Source organism: Triturus cristatus, chromosome 5_1 (genome assembly GCF_964204655.1).
Source record: "Triturus cristatus chromosome 5_1, aTriCri1.1, whole genome shotgun sequence".
In the NCBI taxonomy this organism is placed as follows: Eukaryota; Metazoa; Chordata; class Amphibia; order Caudata; family Salamandridae; genus Triturus; species Triturus cristatus.
In genome coordinates, this window is record NC_140587.1 from 673,945,534 (window position 1) to 673,967,099 (window position 21,566).

The window sequence follows — 21,566 nt, forward strand, 5'->3', positions numbered from 1 at the left end:
GCATCCTCATAGACCAAGGCTAATTAGCATGATTTTGCGGCGACGTCTTTTATTTGTTTACCAGTGGAATATGTCTTTCTCCACAATATATTACGCTCACATTTTAAATAAATCGGGGCTACTCTTTAGTGTTTGTGGTAGCCACTCAGTATCCGCGAATCGTCGTAGTTTCAAATAATCTGTAAACCAGGCATCCTCTTTCATGAACTCGGCCTGGGGCGTTACCTGGCTGCTGTCACTTTCCAACGAGCAGCCTATCTATCTACCCTTCACGTGTCGGATACTGTCTGCTTGTCACTGCGCTCCTGTCAAGGCCTCATTTGTAGTATCTGCGCGGGTCACCACTTCCGGTCGGATGAAATCTCCATCACAAGACAGACGTGTCCATACCTGCCAACTTGAACAACAATCTCACGTGTGAGGAGGGGGTGGGGCCTTGAAGGGGGTGGGCCTCGTGCCGAGAAGTGCCTACGAGGTACTTTTGAATCCCAACACCCTCTCACAAAAAAACAAAAAAGCTTGCCGAGGCTGGTGCGTGTCCTCGGGTGTTTTCACTCCCCTGAATGGACCTCGGAAAACCAAAGCCTAGAAAATGAGCTGAAAGCCACTGTTTACAGTAAGCTCGTTTTCCTCTAACTCGTCGAGATACCGTGTGATGGGAGCTGATATGTGCGTGTCAGACGGTGGCACCACATCGTGTGACTTGGCAGATATGCGTGTCGCAGCACTTGAGCAGTTTAAACGGCACTTTGCTGTTCAAAATGACCGTTGTTCGGCCGTTGAGCCCTCGTAAATGACGGATGATGCATGCGGACAGCTTTTTATCAGTCCGGTAGGTGGGAAAGAGACGAATTCTCACTGCTAGCTGGTCTGTGGCCTGCCTCCTGTCACCTCGGTGGCTCGCCCACTCCACGCCGGTATTGATGCCTAGTATTCTGATCGCTTTAATAACTGACATGGGGGCATAAGTGGAATTGCAGGGGAGGCTGATGCCTGGGAAGGGACTACCCCCTCGGAGCCGGTAACTGCAGGTTGCTACCACCGCGCACCTGATCTGCAGGGAAATCACATCTCGCCAATAGACGCGCGTCGCTCTAATTGACGGCTCTCAATTGCCATCCACCGGGAATAGGGGAGGGGGTGCCGGTGAGAGCAGGGGTGAGTCGAAGAGTGAATTACCGAATATGTCTTCACCGCTTGCCACCCACCTAAAGTCGATAGTCTTACACTCTAGCTCGAGGTGAACATATATATACGACAAGTGCGTGGACTGCGAAGCGCAGCACACCAATTGGCCGAGCGCGTCCTGGGTGCAGACTGGAGGGACCGGAGCATCTGCTGCCTCTGACGACCGCCCTAGAAAGTTTCGCGGATTTTCAGAAGTAACAAAAGTTCCTCATCGGATCATCTTTTCATTAAGGTGAGTTCCGCAAGCGTCGGCGGTCAGAGAGCCAACGACAGGGGGGAACTTGAAAAGAGAGAGCAGGCTGGTAGGGATGGGGTTAGGAGCGCGGTGAGGGGAAAGGGGAAGAATGAAGGGGGAAAGGGAGGGGCGAGGAGTACTGCAGAAGAGGGATATGGATAAAGGAAGGAAGAAAGGATCGAGTAGGGGAAGGAAGAGGTGGACGACTGGGAGGGGAAGAGAAACAACGGGACGAAGCACAGACGATTAAGGAGGGATAATATAGATGGAAGGGCAGAAGGAAGTTAAGAAAAGGCCGAATAATAATGAAGGTGAAAAGAAAGAAAGCAAAATGAGCGGATCATAAGGAGTATGAGTGGATGGGGAAGGATGAGAAGGTGGGTGGAGGCGCTTATTGAAGGAAGGAGGTGATGGGATGAAGAGCCGGAGAAAAAGGGAAGAATTGAAAAAAGAATGGAGGAAATGAAAGGACTAAAGATGGCTGAGAGGAGGGAGAGAAAAGGGCAAAGTGGGGAAGGAAGGAAGGAAGGAAGGAAGGAAGGAAGGAAGGAAGGAAGGAAGGAAGGAAGGAAGTTAGTTGGGAGGGGAAAGTTAAGCGAGGGACTTCTGGGGAGTTAAGAACTGAGGGGTGAAATAATGAGAGAAAAGAGAAAGGAAGGTAGAAAGGAAGAAAGAAAGGGCGTGGAAAAGGGAGAAGATGAGAACTGAAGGGGAGGAAGAGAACAATAATGGAACGAAAAAAAGAACTAAAGAAGAAATGAATGTTTGGGCTCAGCTTCAATACTCAAAAATCTGTAGGAATGCTTACATCGTGAAACCTGACTCAGGGGTACTTACAATAGATACCAGAAAGGTAACCGTAAAAGCCATAGGAGTTTACATGTATTCACAGTACTGTAAGTGAATCATTTGCGTTCTGTTTCGTTTAATTGTGAAATCAAGCCCCCATCACTGTAGATATGTTATCAGCATCTGCCTGAGGCGAGAGAGCCGTGATTTGTGGCTCAGGCAGCTCCAGGTGTCAACTCCCAGCGGAGTTTAGGGTGTCAGGGTGGGATGAGCGGCTTTGAATTGCCGCTTTCTGGGTGTGCTCAGGGAACAGCCGTCAACTTTGCTTCTTGGCGAAGAGAAAAGAGGGATGCTGTGAACACACCCAGACAAAGCCCGGCTTGTTATCACTGCCGCCCGTAATACCTTTTCTAATCCGAGCGCTCTCTGCCCGGGGGCTCTAGTTTCGCTGGGTGGGAGGCAGCGGCAGTCCGGTGGGTGGAGAGTGCGCCCAGTCAATCAGGCGCGGCCAGTCCCCGGCAGGCCACTACAGCCTTTAATAAAGTAGAGGCTCCCATTTGATGGACTCAGAGGAGAGGCGAGAGGGAGTTTTGATTTAGGAGACTTGCACTCTCTGAAAACTCATTTTTCTACGCGCATCAACGGAAGCGCCGACATTCTGCTCCCGGCAGCACCCTTCACTCACTGTTTATTCTCAGATCCAGTTCTGTTTCAGGACAGGGGTCGGCGGGCCCCCAAGAATGAGGAGAGGGCTGGGGGCTGGCATGGCCATCAGCTAGCTCGCCAATAACTGCCGCTCTCTCGCCTCTTTCCCAGGAAAACAGGGAGAGGAATGCTGGGGGCAAGGAAATGGCCCTCTCTGCTGGCCATCCTCCTGCTCCTGCTGCCCACCCCGGCGCAGGGCACCCCGAGCAGGGAAGAGGAGCTGGAGGACAAGAAGAGGGATCTGCTGGAGCTCATCAAGCGTGTGACGGGGGAGCGCGGCAGCGGCAGAGCGGCTTCGAGGCGCTACAGCGGACGGGAGGCACCTGAGCAGCAGCAACGGGTCCGGCCCACGGAGCTGGCTGAGCCCATCCTGAGGCAGAACAACCGGAGGGCCGTTGGTAAGTGCTGTTACAAGTTACTTTTCATGAACTGGTGTGGGGGTATTTTGGGTTTCCATTATCTCATAGCTATTTGTCCCCACTGTGGGCGCTCATCTTAAATGCCGAACGATAGATTATCTTCGAGAAGAAGCGCAAAACCGATAATCCAGACTGAGCTGACATGTCGTCTGTCCTGATAGGATGACTCAAGCGGCTTGATCCCGGTGCCGCTGGCTGCTAAGAGGGTTAGACCAGTGAGCCCCCTCAGAGTGCGTGCGCCAGGCGCGACCGGCCACAGATAACACAATGCGTCCGAGTGTGCGCAGCGCAGAAAGTTTATGTGCCTGCTACGTGAACTCCACTGCTATAGTCTGCGTGAGCGATGGTTGGAGGGATGGCAGCAAAGACCGGGCGCCGGACTGACAGCACAGGGGGCGAAGGAAATCTCCTAAAAGTGTAAGAGAGGTAGTAGCAGGGCGCTAAGTGGGCCGGGCCCTGCCGGTGCCGGACGGGTCCTTATCGGGCTCTCCATTTTTGCTCTCAGGGTGAAAAAAATGTGAACTTTGCAGCAGGACCACACTTCAATGCCTGTGATGAAACTTTAAAGAGACTCCTTATAGTTCTTTTAGAGCCTTATCGTGTCAGAACTGAAGCATTTTCAATCTTATATACAGTAAAGCCCTAGCTGGTACTTAAATATTATATGCAACTAACAAACGATTGATAACACCAATAGTTCTAGCTTGTTGCAGGTGTAATCTTACTTGTTGTCTTATACATCTGGATGCAATGACAAAAGCAGCAAAATAACAATCGGACGGCACGATATGCTAAACAGATTTTTAGTGAATGTGTTTTCAAGCCACTCCCTTAATTACATTGGCCACGCCCCTCTGTTTTTTCATCCCACTGAAAGCCCTGGGTAGTAGCCCAGTATCTGTCGTTAGCTGATCACAGCATATTCTGTGCTAAATGAAGCGGAGTGTCACATGGGCGTCACATTTACTGGAGTGATTTATTTCTGTGGAAGAAAGCAGTGATTTAATGGCCCGGCACCGTCAGACAGCGAGCAGCACCTGCACTTGCTCGTTTCGACAGTGAGTGAGTGCCCTGCTTCACTAGCAGAAGCTTAGATACCCGCTGCTGACAGGATGTGGCTCCCTCACGAGGTCTGAAGCACGTGGTTGTCTAACCTCGCAGATGGGGAGCAGGGGGGTAGGCCCCAGCTCTGGGAACACCCGGGGGTCTCCGCGGAGTCCCGAGCACATAGAGCGCCGCTTCATTACAGCCAGTTCTCATGTTCTACCCCAGAAGGGATAAGATGCCTCTGAGGGCTGAAGCTTCCCGCGCGTGACACGCTGGAGTGATGCAGAGCCGGAGTGGATGCGCGCGGTGCTGCTGAGGCAAATGCAACCTCACGAGGGGTGAGTGGCGAACCAGTCAGAGGCGCTTCAGGACCAAAGCTTCACCAGATGACAGGGAGGGTGGAACCGCTGCCTCTCCAGAACTCTACAGTGGGCGCGCAGGGGTGAGCGGCGATCCAGTCAGAGGCGCTTCAGGAAGCTTCACCGGATGACAGGCAGGGTTGAACCGCTGCCTATCCAGAACTTTACAGTGGGGGCTCAGCTGGTGCTGCTGAGACAAATGCTACCTCACGAGGGGAGAGCGGCGATCCAGTCAGACGCTCTAGCTTCACCGGATAACAGGGAGGGTGGGACTCCTCGCACTGAAGCGCCGCTGCCCACCCAGAACTTCACAGTGGGCGCGCAGCGGGGCTGGCTGCCGCGCTCCACGCCTGGAGCCCAGACGAGCTTCAAACTCCTCCTCGAAGTATAGGGGAGATGCAAACGCGAACAGCAGAAACAGAGTTGATGCTGCGCTGACAGTGTGCTGCCAAATCCCACAGCAGAAGCTTTAGCGGCGCCAGTCATCAGTATACAAGCCTAGGGGAGGTGCCAAACACCACATTAGCGGTGAGAGTCGCTTTTCCATACCACAGTGTGGTCGAAGCCCGAAGTCGCCACCAGTCACAGCAAATAAATCTCGGGGATGCCCAAAAGCAATACAAAAAGCATTCATATACCGCTGTTAAACACAGGAGTTAGAATTAGTGGGGCAGCCATCTCAGTGTCAGCCAAGGAGTGCTACCAAACACCAGGGCCGGCTTTAGCGGTGGGGGTGCCCTGTGCCACAATGTTTGTTTGCGCCCCCCCCATCCATGGTGGAGGTGGTGACCACCTCCCACATGGATTCCCTCACCAGCACCTTTCAACAGTGCCCCTCAAGACTCCAGAACCACTCTCTTTCAGATGCATTTAATTAGTTACATAGTGCCACTCATACAAGTGTAGGGCGTCAGAGCACTTTGCATGACACACACACATTACACAGAGCCAATCAATCATACCTGTGCAAATCAGCGTATAACAAATGTTACATAAGCCAGAGGACTACAAGGTGGGGGAGTGACATGTCATCCATACTGGTAGGCAGTATAGTTTAAGAGTGCTTGGTCTGGAGAAGCACAAACTCAGAATTGAAAACGGAACACCATAGTTGTGAGTTATTCTTAATAATAAGAATCGATTTTTATCCACATAAACCATTTTTGCAACATTAATCTATACTCTAATGTATACTTTGCAGTGTGCATGCAGTGTTTTGATGACAGTTAATAATCCACTGTACTATATTGCGATTTTAACTTATAAACTGCAAGTTTATAAGTTTCCTCTTAGAAAAGCAGTAACCCTCTGACCTATTTACATTATATGCACTTTGTGATTTGCATGATACACGTTCATTGCAGCAGGCATATTAACCCTCTGTGCTATTTTTATGATCAGTGAAAACCTCTCTCTCCCGGAAGAACATTAATCGTCGGGGTTATCTTGACAATTTTATTGTTGCCTGGAAATCGCTGGAGGCAAGAAACACAGCAGCATGTGCTTTTAAAACGTAAATAAACTTGCCAACACTGCACTCCCTGAAGTCAGCAGTGGCACTGGTCGCACCACCCTCGAGCCTGCCAAACACCACAGTAGCAGTTCAAGGGTGCATTCAAACACCGGGGACCCTATTACACATGACTGCGCCGGCGCTAGTTGTCGCTGTGCTCCAGAGTATGCGCCCAGTGGCCTTACATAGGATCGGTTTGTGATGCGTCGTGATGTAGGTGCAGTCTTTGAGCTCTGTGTTTATGTGCATTTGCTTCTATGCGCATATTGCATTAGTGCACAGACGCAAATGCATATAAACACAAACATACTATGGCGCACAGCGACAACAAGCGCCGGCGCAGCAGCCAAAAGTAGTGGTTTTAGCAGAAGGAAGGTGTGCTGTAGAACACCACAGAGATTTCCAGAGGTCCTGTGTGAAACAACAGTAGAAACCCACTCACGCTGCCACTCACCCTGGGCAGCACAAGCAAGATGTCAAACAGGGCAAGCGTAGGAGCGCTGCCGATCACCTCAGATGAGGCCAGGGAATGCTAATAACCCAAACTCCAGAAGCTCAAGAATGCTGCTGAAAACCACAGTAACAGCAGAAGGTGCTACCAGACACCACAATAGATGCCCGGGTAGACTCCCAGTCACCACCACAGTAGAAGCCCAATGTTCCTGCCACATCCACGGCGAGGCGCTGGCGCCCATAGATGCTGCAAACTAACCAGCAGCAACCGCGGAGTGCTACCAGAGGATATAACAGAAGCACACAAAGCGCCTGTTGCATTTTTTTAAGGTTTCAAATGTAACTTTTGTATTTAACGTAGGTGATGACTCACTACAGACTTTGGAACTAGGGAGGCAGGTTCGAGTCCCAGCCTTCGTTGAACATCCTGTTATTCTGGGCAAATCACTTAATCTCATCGTGTTTAAAACATAAAATGTGACCTGATGTGGTGTATTTGGAGCTTAAAGCGTAGTAATGCCCTTGGTCCAAGATCCCACTATATAAAAACTACAGAAAAAAAGTCCTCAGGTAGGAAGTACTGTGCATATCGAGATGTGCACTGTTCTCCGACCAGTGGCAACAGAACTTACTACCTACAAGAGCAAACATTGCCCCAGGATTCTAAGTAGCCTGCAACCCAATGTACTGAGTGAGCACCTTTATAAACACCCTCCGATGGAACAAAGGAAGTATTGGAAACATAGTCGCTGCAATAAATGATTGATGTACGTGCACTCGTATACAAACTTAGAGATATCAATTCCAAAATATAAAGAGGGCCGATAGTGACACAACCGAGACAAATAAAAAATAAGGATGTCCCATTTTGGGAGAGCCAGCACTGAGGTGATTTCGGTTCTTTCCACCCCCTTTCTGTTGTGATGACTCTCCGCATCTCTCTGGTCCATGATGAGAATGTGCGGGCCCTGGGGCTTGTGTTTGTCTCACTGACAGCTGCATAGGTTGGAAGCTAGTGCAGCCAGTTATTCTTATTATTATTTAACACTTATATGGCGCAACGAATCATCCCCAGGGGGATCTCTTGGCGCCTTGGTAAGACACTAGCAGGAACCACGACCCACACAAACCCCTAAAACAACCAGGTTTTTAGGCATTTCTTGAAGTGTCCCAGAGAGGTACAGCGGCGTATCTCTTCCGCTAACCTGTTCCAGTGAAAGGGGGCAAGATAGGAAAAAGCACGTCCTCCCATTCTAGATTTATTGATCTTACAAGGAACTAGAAGGTTTTGATTGCTTGACCTCAGATGGCGACCGGGGACGTAAGGCCTCATCTTCTTCCTTAAGAATGCTGGCCCCAGGCCTTGTCTTGCCTTAAACACCAGTGAGAGGAGTTTGAAGACTGCTCTTTTTCTGATGGGCAGCCAGTGTAAGGCTTGCAGCAAGGGTCAAGAAGGGAAACGTCTAGGCTTATTCAAGGCCATTCTTGCTGCAGTGTTTTGCAGTACTTGGAGCCTAGAGAATAGCTCTTCTCTGGCTCCTACCAGTAGTGCGTTGCCATAGTCTAACCTGCTTACAATCAGCCCCTGAATCAGGGTCTTTCTTGCATCCACGGGGATCCAAGGAAATACCTTGCTTTGCATTTTCAGGATACCAAAACAGGTGTCCGAGAGTGTTTTTACATGGTCTTCGGACGATAGTTTGTTGTATAACAGAACTCCCAGATTCCTGACCTGCTTTCTGGGGGAAGGAGACTCCCCCAGTTCAGTGGGCCATCAATCTGGCGTCCACAGTTCCTCCGCCTTCCCGAACAGGAGAATCTCCGTTTTATTGGAGAGGGAGACAGAGACGGAGTGAGAGGGAGATAGAGACAGAGTGAGAGGGAGACAGAGACAGAGTGAGAGGGAGACGGAGTGAGACAGTCGGAGGGAGAGGGAGGGAGACAGTCAGAGTGAGGGAGACCGAATGAGGGAGACCGAATGAGGGAGACCGAGTGAGGGAGACCGACCAAGAGAGGGAGACAGAGACTGAGTGTGAGGGAGACAGAGACTGAGTGAGAGGGAGACAGAGACTGAGTGAGAGGGAGACAGACTGAGTGAGAGGGAGACAGAGGGAGACAGAGTGAGAGGGAGACAGAGACAGAGTGAGAGGGAGATGGAGTGAGACAGTCAGAGTGAGGGAGACCGAATGAGGGAGACCGAATGAGGGAGACCGAGTGAGGGAGACCGACCAAGAGAGGGAGACAGAGACTGAGTGTGAGGGAGACAGAGACTGAGTGTGAGGGAGACAGAGACTGAGTGAGAGGGAGACAGAGACTGAGTGAGAGGGAGACAGACTGAGTGAGAGGGAGACAGAGGGAGACAGAGTGAGAGGGAGACAGAGACAGAGTGAGAGGGAGATGGAGTGAGACAGTCAGAGTGAGGGAGACCGAGGGAGGGAGACGGAGGGAGGGAGGGGGACGGACAGAGGGAGGGAGACAGACGGAGGGAGGGAGACAGATAGAGGGAGGTAGACAGACAGAAGGAGGTACACAGACAGAGGGAGGGAGACAGACAGAGGGAGGGAGGGAGGGAGAGAGAGAGAGAGATGTGTGTATGCCGGGTCTGGTGGCTCAGTGGACGAAGGCGTCCGCTGCAGGGACCTGTGTTCAATCTCATGGTCACAGGTTTTTTGTGGCTCTAGCCCCGCCCCCCTCCCCCACTGACCCCGCCCCCACCAGTGCGGCCCTCTGACACAAACCACACTGTGAATTTGGCCCCAGAGAGAAAGTTTGTGAGTACCCATGTCCTAATGGCATTGATTTGTATGTTTATGCTAAATATTCATCTGTTAATGGCAACACCCCGATTTGGCACAACAAATAAGGTATTTATTGGCGATTCTCTAAGACTGGCAACATTTGGTGCAGTTTTCCTCTGGTTATACATGAATTTCACTAAAGCGCAGTGCGTTTTATGAAGCATCAGAGATCTGGATCATTCTAGGGCACTATTCATATAATGCCTTTGATTGCACAGACTGAAGCAGAATTATTTGGTATTGCAGTGGACGCGGCCACAATATTGAAATGTTCCTGTAATATCCTAATGTATTTAGCACACTACAAAGTCAGAATTTCTCTTGTGATGTCATGGATTTCCCACACTACTTTAAAAAACTGATATGGTAAAGCCAGCAATCGGACACACTTTTGTCTTCTGATGGGACAGATTTGGTTGTGATTCTGAACAGCCAGGGATTTTTGTTAGTACTGTCTTGGGTTTCACAAACGTTAGTGTACTCGAGACATCCTACAGTAATATATCATAGATGTTTGGCACACGACTGCTGCATTGATGTGTAAACCCGTTGACGCGGTGCACCAGAATGACTAAAGTCCAATTGTAATAAAGCATTGATCAAACAATGAGCATGGAGCAGTAAGAAAAGCAGATATTGGATAGATGTATGCATTTCTTTTCTTTCTGAAAATCTTACTTCATTTAAATTAAATTGACATGACATCACTCACATCTCCAGTCTCTCACATGATGTCAATCAAGATACAAGCCAATCACTGTTGGTCGCTTATGAAGCCATGGCCATAAGTGAGAGGCAAGGCAGTTATTGGCCTGTTGGAGCCTGAATCTAGAAGGCTGTACCTTGTGTGCTCACCCCCATGCCCACAGGATATGCCAGTGCCTGTCACCCTCATTAGTCAGTCAGTGCAGGCTGCCTGTCTGGACAGAAGGCATGAGGGGTCTATGATTCTAAAAGTTCAGCAGTTCAATGAGGCTCACTGCTTGGCCTTCCTATTGCAAGAACTGCTAATCTAAATAATCCCAAAAATCTAGGCCTACAGCACTGAATCACGATTACGAGTCAGGCAGAGAGTCACCAGTGGCTGCTGGCAACAGTAATTAATGGTGGGCAACTCACCATAAATGCTGCAGGCCGCCGGGTATTCCAAACAGAGGCTCCTCTCTCCGCTCTGATCCTGGGGGTGATGAGGACCAGGAAGGAAAGGGAGGGACGGTCCACCTTGTGTCCCAAAAATCCAACCAATCTACGATTGTTTGTCGCAGGCTTACCCAGCACTCATTTTGAGGGGGGCTTTGCCTGCAATCCCTCAACTGTTTTACAGCGCTGGGATTGCTGGCTTTGAGTGCGCATGTCAGATTGGCCAGCTGTATGCAGCCGGCCAATCTGACATGCGTACTTGAACACCTAACACATCATCCTGTAATCTGCAGGAATGTTTCCCATCTCCACAATTCACTTGCTATGCCCGGCAGCACACAGAATAATAAAATGGAAATTACCATTTTATTATTCTTTGTTTACCGCTTTGCAAGCCCACGAAGAGAAACTGCCCCAAGCAGGACAACTGGATTCTGGTCATGCGGACAGTGTGGTAGTAGCACTTGTACTAGCAGGAAGGGAGTGCACCAGGTTTCTGCCCTCCCTCGCCTAAATAAGCAGATAGGATGGAGGATACCACAAGGGGTCTGCTTGGGGGCACAGTGGATTGGCACTGCCTGCTAAGAGAGGCAGATGGTTCTCTGACCCTTTAGAAGTTCACTTGCTGCTGAAGGCAGGCATGTGAAATCCTGAATGATCCTTCCCATGAAAAAACGTTTGTCTCAGATTTACAAAGATTTTGCGTCGGTTACTAATGACTTTTTTGAGGCAGACCTGATGTAAAATTCAGGTTGGTATTTAGAAATCAACATAAGTGGTGATTTGTGTTGGTTTGTAACCAAAAGTAATCCAATGCACTGCCTTGCATTAATTTGTTTCGAGGAGGAATTCCATGGGTTGTGCATGAGCGTTCCCATGTATCCACCCTTGGATTTTGATGCAAATCTCAATGTTAAGAATTGTAGACATGGGCTTGTTTCAAAATTCTGTGCCTCTGAGAGGCTGGCGTAACATAGAGAAATAATTTCATTTCTTCACGTTCTTTACTCTTTGCATGTGTGCTACATTCTACAGCATACATGCAACGAAGAAATTGCTTTACATCACAGTTTTGTGCAGGAAGGGACCCCTCTCTTCACAAAAACTATGTTGACCACAACACCGACACCCATTCACTATGGAGCAAGGGTGCCTGCATTGGTGCATGGCTGTTGAAAGTGCACCAATGTAGGAAGAGAGCAGAACAGCATCACTTCTTTGTAATTATAGTGCAGTTCTGATGTCTCCAGTTCATGTAGCGCAGCACAGCATAGCACCATTGCTTGCTGCTCTGCGTTGCCGGAACTCTTTGCAAATCTGGGTGTAGATATTTTTTTGTTCGTGGGTAACAGCATTGCAGACTGCACTGCCAAATCTGAACTCTGTTGAGCTAGTCCTGTTCAATGAAGGGAACACCGCCCAAATTAACTATTGGAGTTGTCTCATAACTCATAGTTCTACCAAAAACACTGAAGTGAAAGGAAGGGAACATTTCAAGGAGGCTTCATTAGTTTACTACTTATTGATTGATTTGTTAGCTAAAGAATGTCATGTAATGTGCATTATAATTGGTGTCAGGCTATTTACAACACAGTGGGTAGGCAGACAACAGTATCATGACCTGGAGAATCCTACATATAGCATAATTCACAGGCAGCTATTTTATAGTGTTTGGAGAGAACAACTTGTGTATATATTAGTGCTCTGGTGGGCATTCTAGGTGATCAATCACAAGCTCTTTCACATTGGATCTAGCTTTGGGACAGATATCCCCGCATCTGGCTGTAAAAAAGTAAAAAAGGCTATTAAATGACTAAAAATATCAAACTGAACCCAATGATCACAAATAGACTTTATCTAAATCAACTAGAATTTACTCTAGATAATTTCGGATTTCCAACCATAAAGCACAGGACAGCAGCCAGGTCAAGTAGAAATCCTGTGCAACTGTTGGCCCAGAAGTTCCAACAAGTTGACAACTATCTGGATTGTGGAGCTGTGGAGCTAGGTGTAATGTGAGATTTTTGTTGTTGTATTTAACAGGTTTCCATTTGTATAATGGTTACCAGATGGTCATTTTCATCATGTTCCTCAGACAGCGTTTTTTACTCATGATTCCCTTGCAGCTATTTGTATTATGATTGGTGGCAGTCCATTTTGATCACAGTTGAGTACATCTTTTTGTGCCATGACAGCAGTGCACCCCTTTGTATTTTGATGAGAGGGGTGGCATTTGAGAAAGTGAGATGCACGATGAAGTAAGCCTGTAGAAAATAATTAGACAAAGATAAATTGGTTTGATTATCTGCATGGTGGCTTATTAAAATATATATTAGTACATGAGAGATTAAATAGATTGAAATAATTCAGAAAAATAGATGAAACGATCCAACATATTCTTCGTCTTGGCTTACCGTTTAATGGATAGTGGCTGTTTGGTGACTAAACCTATGAGATTTTTCCAGACAGTGGGAAGTATGACTGCTCCCTGATCATATATTGCATGCAGCATAATAAATAATGTACCACTGGCTCTAATGTGTTGCCTTAAATTTGTCGAGATTACAGAAAGAAACAAATCCAGTCTCCTTACCGACTGGTTTTGTTTAAAAAGAAGTTTGAATTGGATTATGTGTTTTAGTTTTATTCAACTCCATTTATGTTATACCCTGTTGATGAGCATTACAGTCTGATAAACTTTGGTAGAGAGTCAGAACGTGCTAATAAATTCTAGTAATTTTGGAAAATATTTTGTCAGGTGCTTAAATATCACCTTGTGGCCTCACTGTTGCAATTGTATGTCAAGACCACAACACAAACAGGCAACTCTTTGCTGACCAGAAGACAACCGAATAACCCTCAGCGTGGTTTTGTGGTTAGTTTTTGGTTGAGTAGCGGCTTTTGTGGTCCTATACAAGGGTCCTTAGTCCCAGACTCGTCTTCGATAGTGAGGATTATGTCGCAATGTCTGCATTGTGGTGAAAGGCCAATTTGAGAAAGGTTGTTTTCAGAACCTTCTTGAAGAAGGGAAATACTTAAGAGGATATCAGGATGTGTCTTAGGAGGGATGGTATCCCTTTATTCATTTTCCTGCGTGCTCCTTCCTTTGAAATGTAGTTTGTTTGTTGATGATGGCATACCTACGCCAGGATAAAGTGGTTACATTTCTCTCAGGACTATGTCAGCGCTGGCAATATGTTAAAGGTGTGATTACATGCTTAACCTTCTTTTTACATCATAATGTCTTTTCCGGACTTTTGAAAAATATGCATATTTTTCCAATTTTTTTTAAATCACAGCACAGAAGTGTTTTTCTCTATTATAGGCTTTATGGGTTTAATGTAATTAGTATAAATGAAAAGTAATTGATTTTTACTGCACTTAAGGCCAGATGTACAAAGATTTTTATGGCCACAAATGACCCGTTTCACAGAATCGGACCGTTTGTAACCGGAAAAATGTTTTTTCTGATGTACAAAATGCGATTGTGTAACTAGTTACCAGATCGCATTTTGCATTTGCTATTCGGGTTTTTGGAAGAGGCGTGTTTAGGACGTACCTTTCAAATACCAAATTGAAATGGTATGTACTAATGTTTTACAACCGAAATCCTGTCGCAAAATAGTAATACTTTACCACCAGTTAAAAACTGGTGGTAACCCATTCACAAAGGGGAAAGGGTCCCCAAGGAACCGCTTCCCCTTTGAGAATGTAAATGATAATATTTTTTAACAGACCACTTCCTACTCTTATAAAATGAAACTGCAAAGTTTCACTTTTTCTTTTTAAAACCTTCCTGTTTTTTTGAAAGGAAAATGGGCTGCATTTTTAAAAAAATGCTTAATTAAACAACACTCACAGACCTGGTGGTCTTCTGACCTAAGCAGGTCACCATCCCTGTGATGGGAGATATTCGTAATGGGTCGCAAATTGCAACCTACCTCATAATATGCATGAGGTAGGTCTATTTGTGACTCCCCCCCCCCCCACCCCTAGAAATCGCTAATGAAACTCAAAAGAGTTTTTCATAAATTAGGCATACCAGTTACCTAATTGCGATTTGGAGAGAATCACAATTAGGAAACCGACCTTCCTAATGTTAGTGCACCTGGCCAGAACTGTTTAGAAATACAACTCTAAGGAGTTTTTAAGGTTTACTAAAAACAAAGACCCCCTCATTAAATTTGAACTCGAGGTCTTGTATTTTTCCTAGGGTTGGCTTTAGTGATGTTTCCACTCAGGTCACAGCATATATATTGTCAGTAAAAATATTTGTGAGGGAAGAGGAGGAGAGACTTTCAGCAATGAGAGCCAAGTGCATTTTTCCTTTGGTCCATTGCGCTGTGGCTTTCTGAGTAATGGTACTGGCTAACCACAGACTGTTAAAAAGATGCTATAATAAAGTTACTTCTGGGTAGCCTAGTGACATTCTGTGATAAAAAGCGGCTGAACTGCACAGGCATTAAAAACACATAAGTGGCGTATTTTTTGTCAACAGAAATAAATAATTATGTTCGTGTTTAGGATGTCATCGATTTTTATTATGCATTTTTTAAAACATATTTTAAGAATGGTGTATATCTTCCATTCTCGCACGGGCAGCTTTATTTCCGTAACAACACAGTTTTAATTTTGGCCTCCACGTCAGTATTTAAAAGTACATTTCTTATGTCACTGTGAGTCTTGAATGCCTGTCGAGGCTGTGCAGCGTGCCTCTCGCAGTCCTGCACGCTGTGCACACGAGGTATTGATGAAGTGCCTATGAGGGCCCAGCTTTAGTTTACAAGGTGGCTGTGATGGGGGAGCTACCGCATCAAATGTGTCTTGCACACCAGACCTTTAGGAATGTATTCATATCTAGTGCTGGTAATAAGATGGAATGTAAATACCTACAGTGAAGTGACCCTGAAACAGCAGGGCACCAGCCCATAAGCTTCTTAAGCAGCCACGACCCAGCATTAGCCTGCTGCTTAGGTCAATGGTCAGTCCACCAATGATTGATCGTTTAGCAAACACCCACATAACAATTAAGGTTACACTTCGAAACAAAATAGCCTCTCTTTCCAACTATTTGCTCCCCGTTTTCAAACAATCAAGTATCCATATATACTGAATGAGGATCACCTGAAAGCAGCCTTCATATGTCTCTGTTAAACATTCTAACACACAATCTCGTTTAGTTGAGAGTTTTGAATTAAAGGAGTGGGCAATTTATTCCCAAGAATATTACCTGAAATTCTAGGGCACATCACGTGTTCTAACACAGTATTCTCTTAGCAAGAACATGTAACACTTGTAATATTTTTATTGGGACTATTTCAGTCGTTTCTTTTATGTTGAAATGTAGATAATAATTGGGATTTGATTAGAAACATTAGAGCATGAGTACTCACAAAGATTTGCCATGGGGCCGCAAAGTACAGTCTGTGGGTGGTGTGACCGAGGGCCACACTGATGACAGCAGGGTGGCGGTAGGCGACAGCCCAATGGGATTCTGTGCAATTTTTTGTAATTTTAAAAATGCCTATCCAAATGACAAAGCTAATCACAAAATGAAGAAGTTTTTTGGCTGGAACTGGGCACAATCAAATAACATTGCAATACGCATTGTTCACTGTACACGCAGAAGTACGTTTAAACGAAATTACGTATTGGGCCTTATTCACAAATTGCATTTTGTGGTACAAAAAGTATCACTATCCTAGTGGTACTTACTAAGTGAAAATTGCAATTCACAAACTTCCTACATGCATAGATCTGAGCCTCCGCCTCTTCTGTCTTTCTATGGCAAGACAAATGTGGAAACCTCCACACATGAAGGCCTAGTTTTTGGCAGAAAATGTGACAGGGACAGGTGAGGAGATGGAAAATGGGGAATACATACTACTAAGGGACCGATTCCAATCCGGGTCGAAAGGGCACAAAACGCGATCCGGCCGGAAAAACTACGCGCCGTACGCGGGTTTTCCACCCGACTCGTAGAACTGTACGAGCGAGCAAGTACAATGTGAGCTACATGCAATTCACCGACCGACTCGTTTCCGGGTTCGAACTGCTCCATACATCTCGGTTGTAAGCTAATCGTGGCGTGCAATGGATGCGTTTCACGACCGAGCCAGTACGATGCACGCTTCGGACAGCCTGTGCGAGCCAGAGTGTCCGGCTCGCAAATCGTCCGGGTGGTTGCCTTTGGGGGTCCGCGTCGGATCCCCTGTCACCCGCAGCCCTACGATTCGGACACAGGGGGAGATCCATGGGTCTCCCCAACACAGGCGTGTACGGTGCGGATGGCACTGATGCATACTCACTGTAGGGGGTGCACTTGTCCGCGACGTACCCATTCAGTCAATTGGAGCCCATGTACACGTCGTACGACCAGCTCCCATTGACTTCTATGGGAGTCCGACCGAGCAGAGTCCGACAGCATACGGACGCATCGTACTCGCTTGGTCGGACTGCAGGACTCCGGCTCGGTTTGACAGCACTCCGGATCCGGCTTGGTCGGAGTGCTTTCCGACCCGGATCGGAATCGGCCCCTAAGTGGGATGAGATTCAAGGAAGAGTAAGGAGAAGTTTAGAGAGGGACATGAAACAGCAAAACAGCCATCTAAACAAAAGTAAGCTCATTACTAGTCACAAACTGTACTTTTAACGGTACAAGACCAAGCTTGGAGTAACTCCAGCACCGTATATGGCCACTCACACGTTCTCCAACAAGGTCCAATAGAAAATACTGGAGACATGGATGTAAAGGAAAGAATATGAAAGTAAATAAAGGTATTTCGACTTTTAAAAATAAATATATACATAATGTTTACTTGAAAACATATATAACATTAACAATTAATGATGATATTATTTAAAAATGTAATAATGAATTAATTTTGATATTAAACTGATAATAAACTTTAAACATTTTGTTACATAATGATTAGTATTCAAAATGAATTCTATATATAACATCTAGTAAGTTTTAATAAATATTGTATAACAGTAAATATTTGTATGGAGGTGGGATTTAAAAAAAAATATTTTTATGGAAATAACATTCAAATTAAATATAATTTTAAAAAAGAATTAATATAGATTAACATTATTGCATTGTGGCATTTTATTTTATTATTTCTAGATTAAAAAGAAATATATAGCATTAATTTCCAATTTGTATTTCTAATAAAAAGTATTGTCATTTTATATACATTATAATACATTTTAATGTATTTTCTTATCCTTTGCCATCAGGAGATCTCCACATGGTGGTGGATACCTCCTTCTATCTGTGAGCATTTATGAGTAGTAATATACAACCTTAAATCCTATTGTAAGAGGCTCCACCTGGGGATGGAGAAATGTAAGTCTACATCTTGGGTAACTTTACACTTAGAAATAGTGATTAGCAAAGACGTGTAAAGTTACTCTTAGGTGCAGAAGTAGATTTATAAGTGAGAAAATGTAAATGTGTTTACTTGTAAATCATACCCATTGTGTTTGTGAAAATCCAATTTATACAATTTCTAGACGTATGTTCATTTATTGTTTGAATTACTAACTGTACGATTACTAGATATTCTGAAGTTTAAAACATATTTTTGAGTTATCTTCATACTTTGATTTTTAACTTCAGTTGCGTTTAAGGACCTTTACCAAGTTACACTCCTGGGGTCCAACTCATTGACTTATCATGGGGTTTGCATTTTGCAAGTTTATGAGTCCAGAGCACTTTTGTAATCATCAATATTTGTTTTCACAGTAAATTGGATTTACTCCAACAATGTTCTAAATCTATGAGCAGTGGAGGAGGGTGGAAAGGGAGTGTGTGTTTTAGAGAGCACAAATGCCTTGTAACTGTGTGAACAGCCATCAAAATACATGTGTGCTTGTATCTGCAAAATTGATTATGAAATCTTCATAACTTGAACAATTCAGACACTTAGGGTCTCATTACGAGGGCGGAAGGCCTGCCACCGACTACCAGTCAGTGGAGGGCCTTCCACCATCATACTGCTTTTCCCCCGCCATATTATGATGGCAGGGGGAATTGTTGGGTAAGCGTGGCGGTCGTAATGAACATCTGCCACGGTTATGACAGGTGGTCCTTTTCTGACCACCTGTCGGAACAGAAACATAGCACAACATTGTGAGGATTATGATATCCCACAGCATAACAAATGGCGGAAACGGATTTGGGGGCCCCCTTAATCATCGGGGCAGGGAGATGTACCCTAGGGGGATATCCCTGCATCATGTGGCAGGCACCGCAAGGTGCCTGCCACGTAGTGCAGGGATGTGTCTGCACCCTATATTTTGAATTGTGGCAGGGGCTGCTGACTGCATCCCTGCCACAATGCAAAATATAGGTAATGCGACTGCCGTGGTAGCGGTCACATCGTGATTCAGATTGTAGGGAGGCCGCCTCTTAGGCGACCGGTCCCAAATCCGTAACGATGGCAGACGGACTGAAGTCCGTCCGCCATCGTAATGAGCCCCTAAGTTTTGAACAGGGGAGAGGTAAATCCTGTTACAGGGTTGACAGGTAAATAGAACACTCAAAAAATGGTGGGAGTCTAAGCAAAGGGATTTCTGCAGAGGCTGGTAAATTGTGAAAGTGGTGGGGCTAGGAGCTAGTCCGAAACTAGACTGTGTGAGCGAATGTAGCATGCAGGTGTAACTGTCACCAAAGGACTTTATGTGTGGAGGTCTTAATGCATGTAGATTTAGAATTAAGGGTAGTAAATTTATACTTACCTATTTATACTTACCTGAAGTATATTTTGGCAGGTAGTATCCTGGGTGAATGTATGACATTGTTCTGCATTCTGTCCATCAAGTGTTGTTTTTGCATATGATATTTCTGTAGCACAATATTTTTGTGAAAGGTATTCAGAAATGAAATCCCTTCTTTTGTGCCCTCAATGCCTGTAATTTTCCTTTCTTCCCTTCATGACTCTCTTCCTCTTTCTATAACCTGCCACACATAGTTAGCTAATTCCACCTCCTCGTCCTCCATATCTTTACCCTTTCTCTAGCCTTCACTTCCCTTCCCTTCCTTTATTTTACTTAGAGAGTTTCATAAGGCAGACCCATGGATATCAGAGCAGTGTATGAAGAAATGACTTACCTTTGTTCGCCCAATCTGTATAATTTTCCATCCAGTCCTCATGTTTGCCATTTACATGTCCTCGCTCGTCCCTCCCTTCATCTTTCCTAAAAGAGTTCACCTTATCCCGTGTCAGCCGTAACTCCTGTATTCTTCGGTACATTTCCTCTATCTAGTCCCATTTAGTTTTTCTGTCTCCCTTCCCTCAATATATTCATTTCTCCTTCTTTTTTTACATCACACTTTATTCCTCCTCTACTCTCCTTGCCCTGCATTATCTCCATCACTCTTTCTCTCTTTTTCTTACTGCCTATTCCTATAAAGTCCTTCCCTTTCTCTCTAACCTTTTGACTCTCCTTCCCACTGTCTCTCGGTGAAGATTTGAAAATTGCTCTATGTGAGGAGTAAGTAGCTCATCCAGTCCTGTTTCCTTTGTGCTTTAATATTTGAAATTTAAATGCAAAACATGAGTATCAAAATTCTAAGGAAAAACCAAAAATTATTGGAGCCAGTGACTAGGGTCAAATTTGTCTATGTATTCCTCAGATGTCCCAAACTTCCTTACAGTTATTTTCTAGCTCCATTCTTACCCTGATTTCCACGCCTTTCTCTCCTTTCCCCTCTTTTACAGTTCACTTGTTTCTATGTCACTGCATCTTCCTTATGCCTCCATCAGTCTCCTTTCCAACTTCTCCCACTCCTTACCTGTATTCCTCATGCTTCTATCACCATGCTGCTCCTTCTCCATGATGAGCTCTCAGACCTGGGCTCCAAGTAAGGAGTGCAGATGAAACATTACCTTGCAATGTCTACACAATGAAAAAGAACACAGGTGCCAAACTAGCATAATGGGATCCGGCTGAGTTGGGTTTATCAATGTTCTAAAGAACAGACGTTTAAAGTAGTTACCTCCCATCTGTAACATGGATTAAAGCAAACATTTCATGTGCAAGCTGCACATGTCAGATACAGTTTGCACTTGATTTTAAAGTTAAAATTGTTCTAGTTAAAACGTAGCCAACATGGCCATTTCTGATATGATTGACAACAGAATCGTGCAAATTAACTGTTTCTTGCGCTTTTCTCCCTTACCTAATGGTACCAGTGTTCTGCTTTATATTATAACACCCATACCTCTGCCTTATCTGAGCTTAATAGATGTCATTAATTCATTCATCCTCTAGGACACGACAGCTGCAGGCCAAGGTCAGCAGATAGTGAGCTGCCAATTCTTTGTCTGAATTTGGGAATGAAAACAATTCCACTGCTCTGAGATGAGACACTCTGTTTGTAGCCTCTGCCCGCCACCTGCCATTCCAGGAGTCTGTCAGGCTAAGCACCGGTAAAGGAGTATGCAGTGTGCACGGTTCTGTGAACATGAAACATGCACGCTGCATCTGTATGAATGAGTGTGATAGAGAGGCATCCGGTTCAGTTTGATCCATAGAAGTGAACAAAGACAACCCTCCCCCGACACCCCCTCCCCCACCCCCAGAGTATTACTGCATTAAACCCCATCAGTAGCCGAACACAGCACTCTTAGGGACATTAGGTTGTCCTAAAGTTGTATTTCTACAGTAGAAAGCCATCATGTGCACTCTCAGCCACCCTTAGATTAAAGCACTTTTACAATTTGTATAATGTTTGTGGTCACCAAAGAAACCAGATTTAATAAAACAAACAATAATTAACTTGAACTACTTACTGTATTAAAACAAATAATTGTTGGGAACAATGTCTCTTAAATAAAATAGTTAAAGGGATATTGTACAACTTTTTAAAATAAACTTTAGTGAGGACTGAAGAAAGTTTGGTATTTAACA

General features: G+C 45.4%; 1 protein-coding gene across 4 annotated transcripts in view; it reads left to right on the forward strand.

Annotated features, from left to right (window-relative positions):
• Nucleotides 1-510: 510 nt before the first annotated feature.
• The window catches only part of ALKAL1 (ALK and LTK ligand 1), a 547,486-nt gene continuing 526,430 nt past the window's right edge, over nt 511-21,566 (forward strand). For 2 of the 4 annotated variants that reach the window (XM_085604141.1, XM_085604142.1), the window contains exons 1-2: nt 639-832; nt 3,029-3,315. In XM_085604141.1, the coding sequence (XP_085460267.1) occupies nt 801-832; nt 3,029-3,315 (319 nt within the window). In that variant the 5' untranslated portion in view covers nt 639-800. Of the gene's footprint in view, nt 617-638; nt 833-1,213; nt 1,421-3,028; nt 3,316-21,566 lie in introns of those variants that run through there. The other 2 variants (XM_085604144.1, XM_085604145.1) reach the window with 2 other exon arrangements.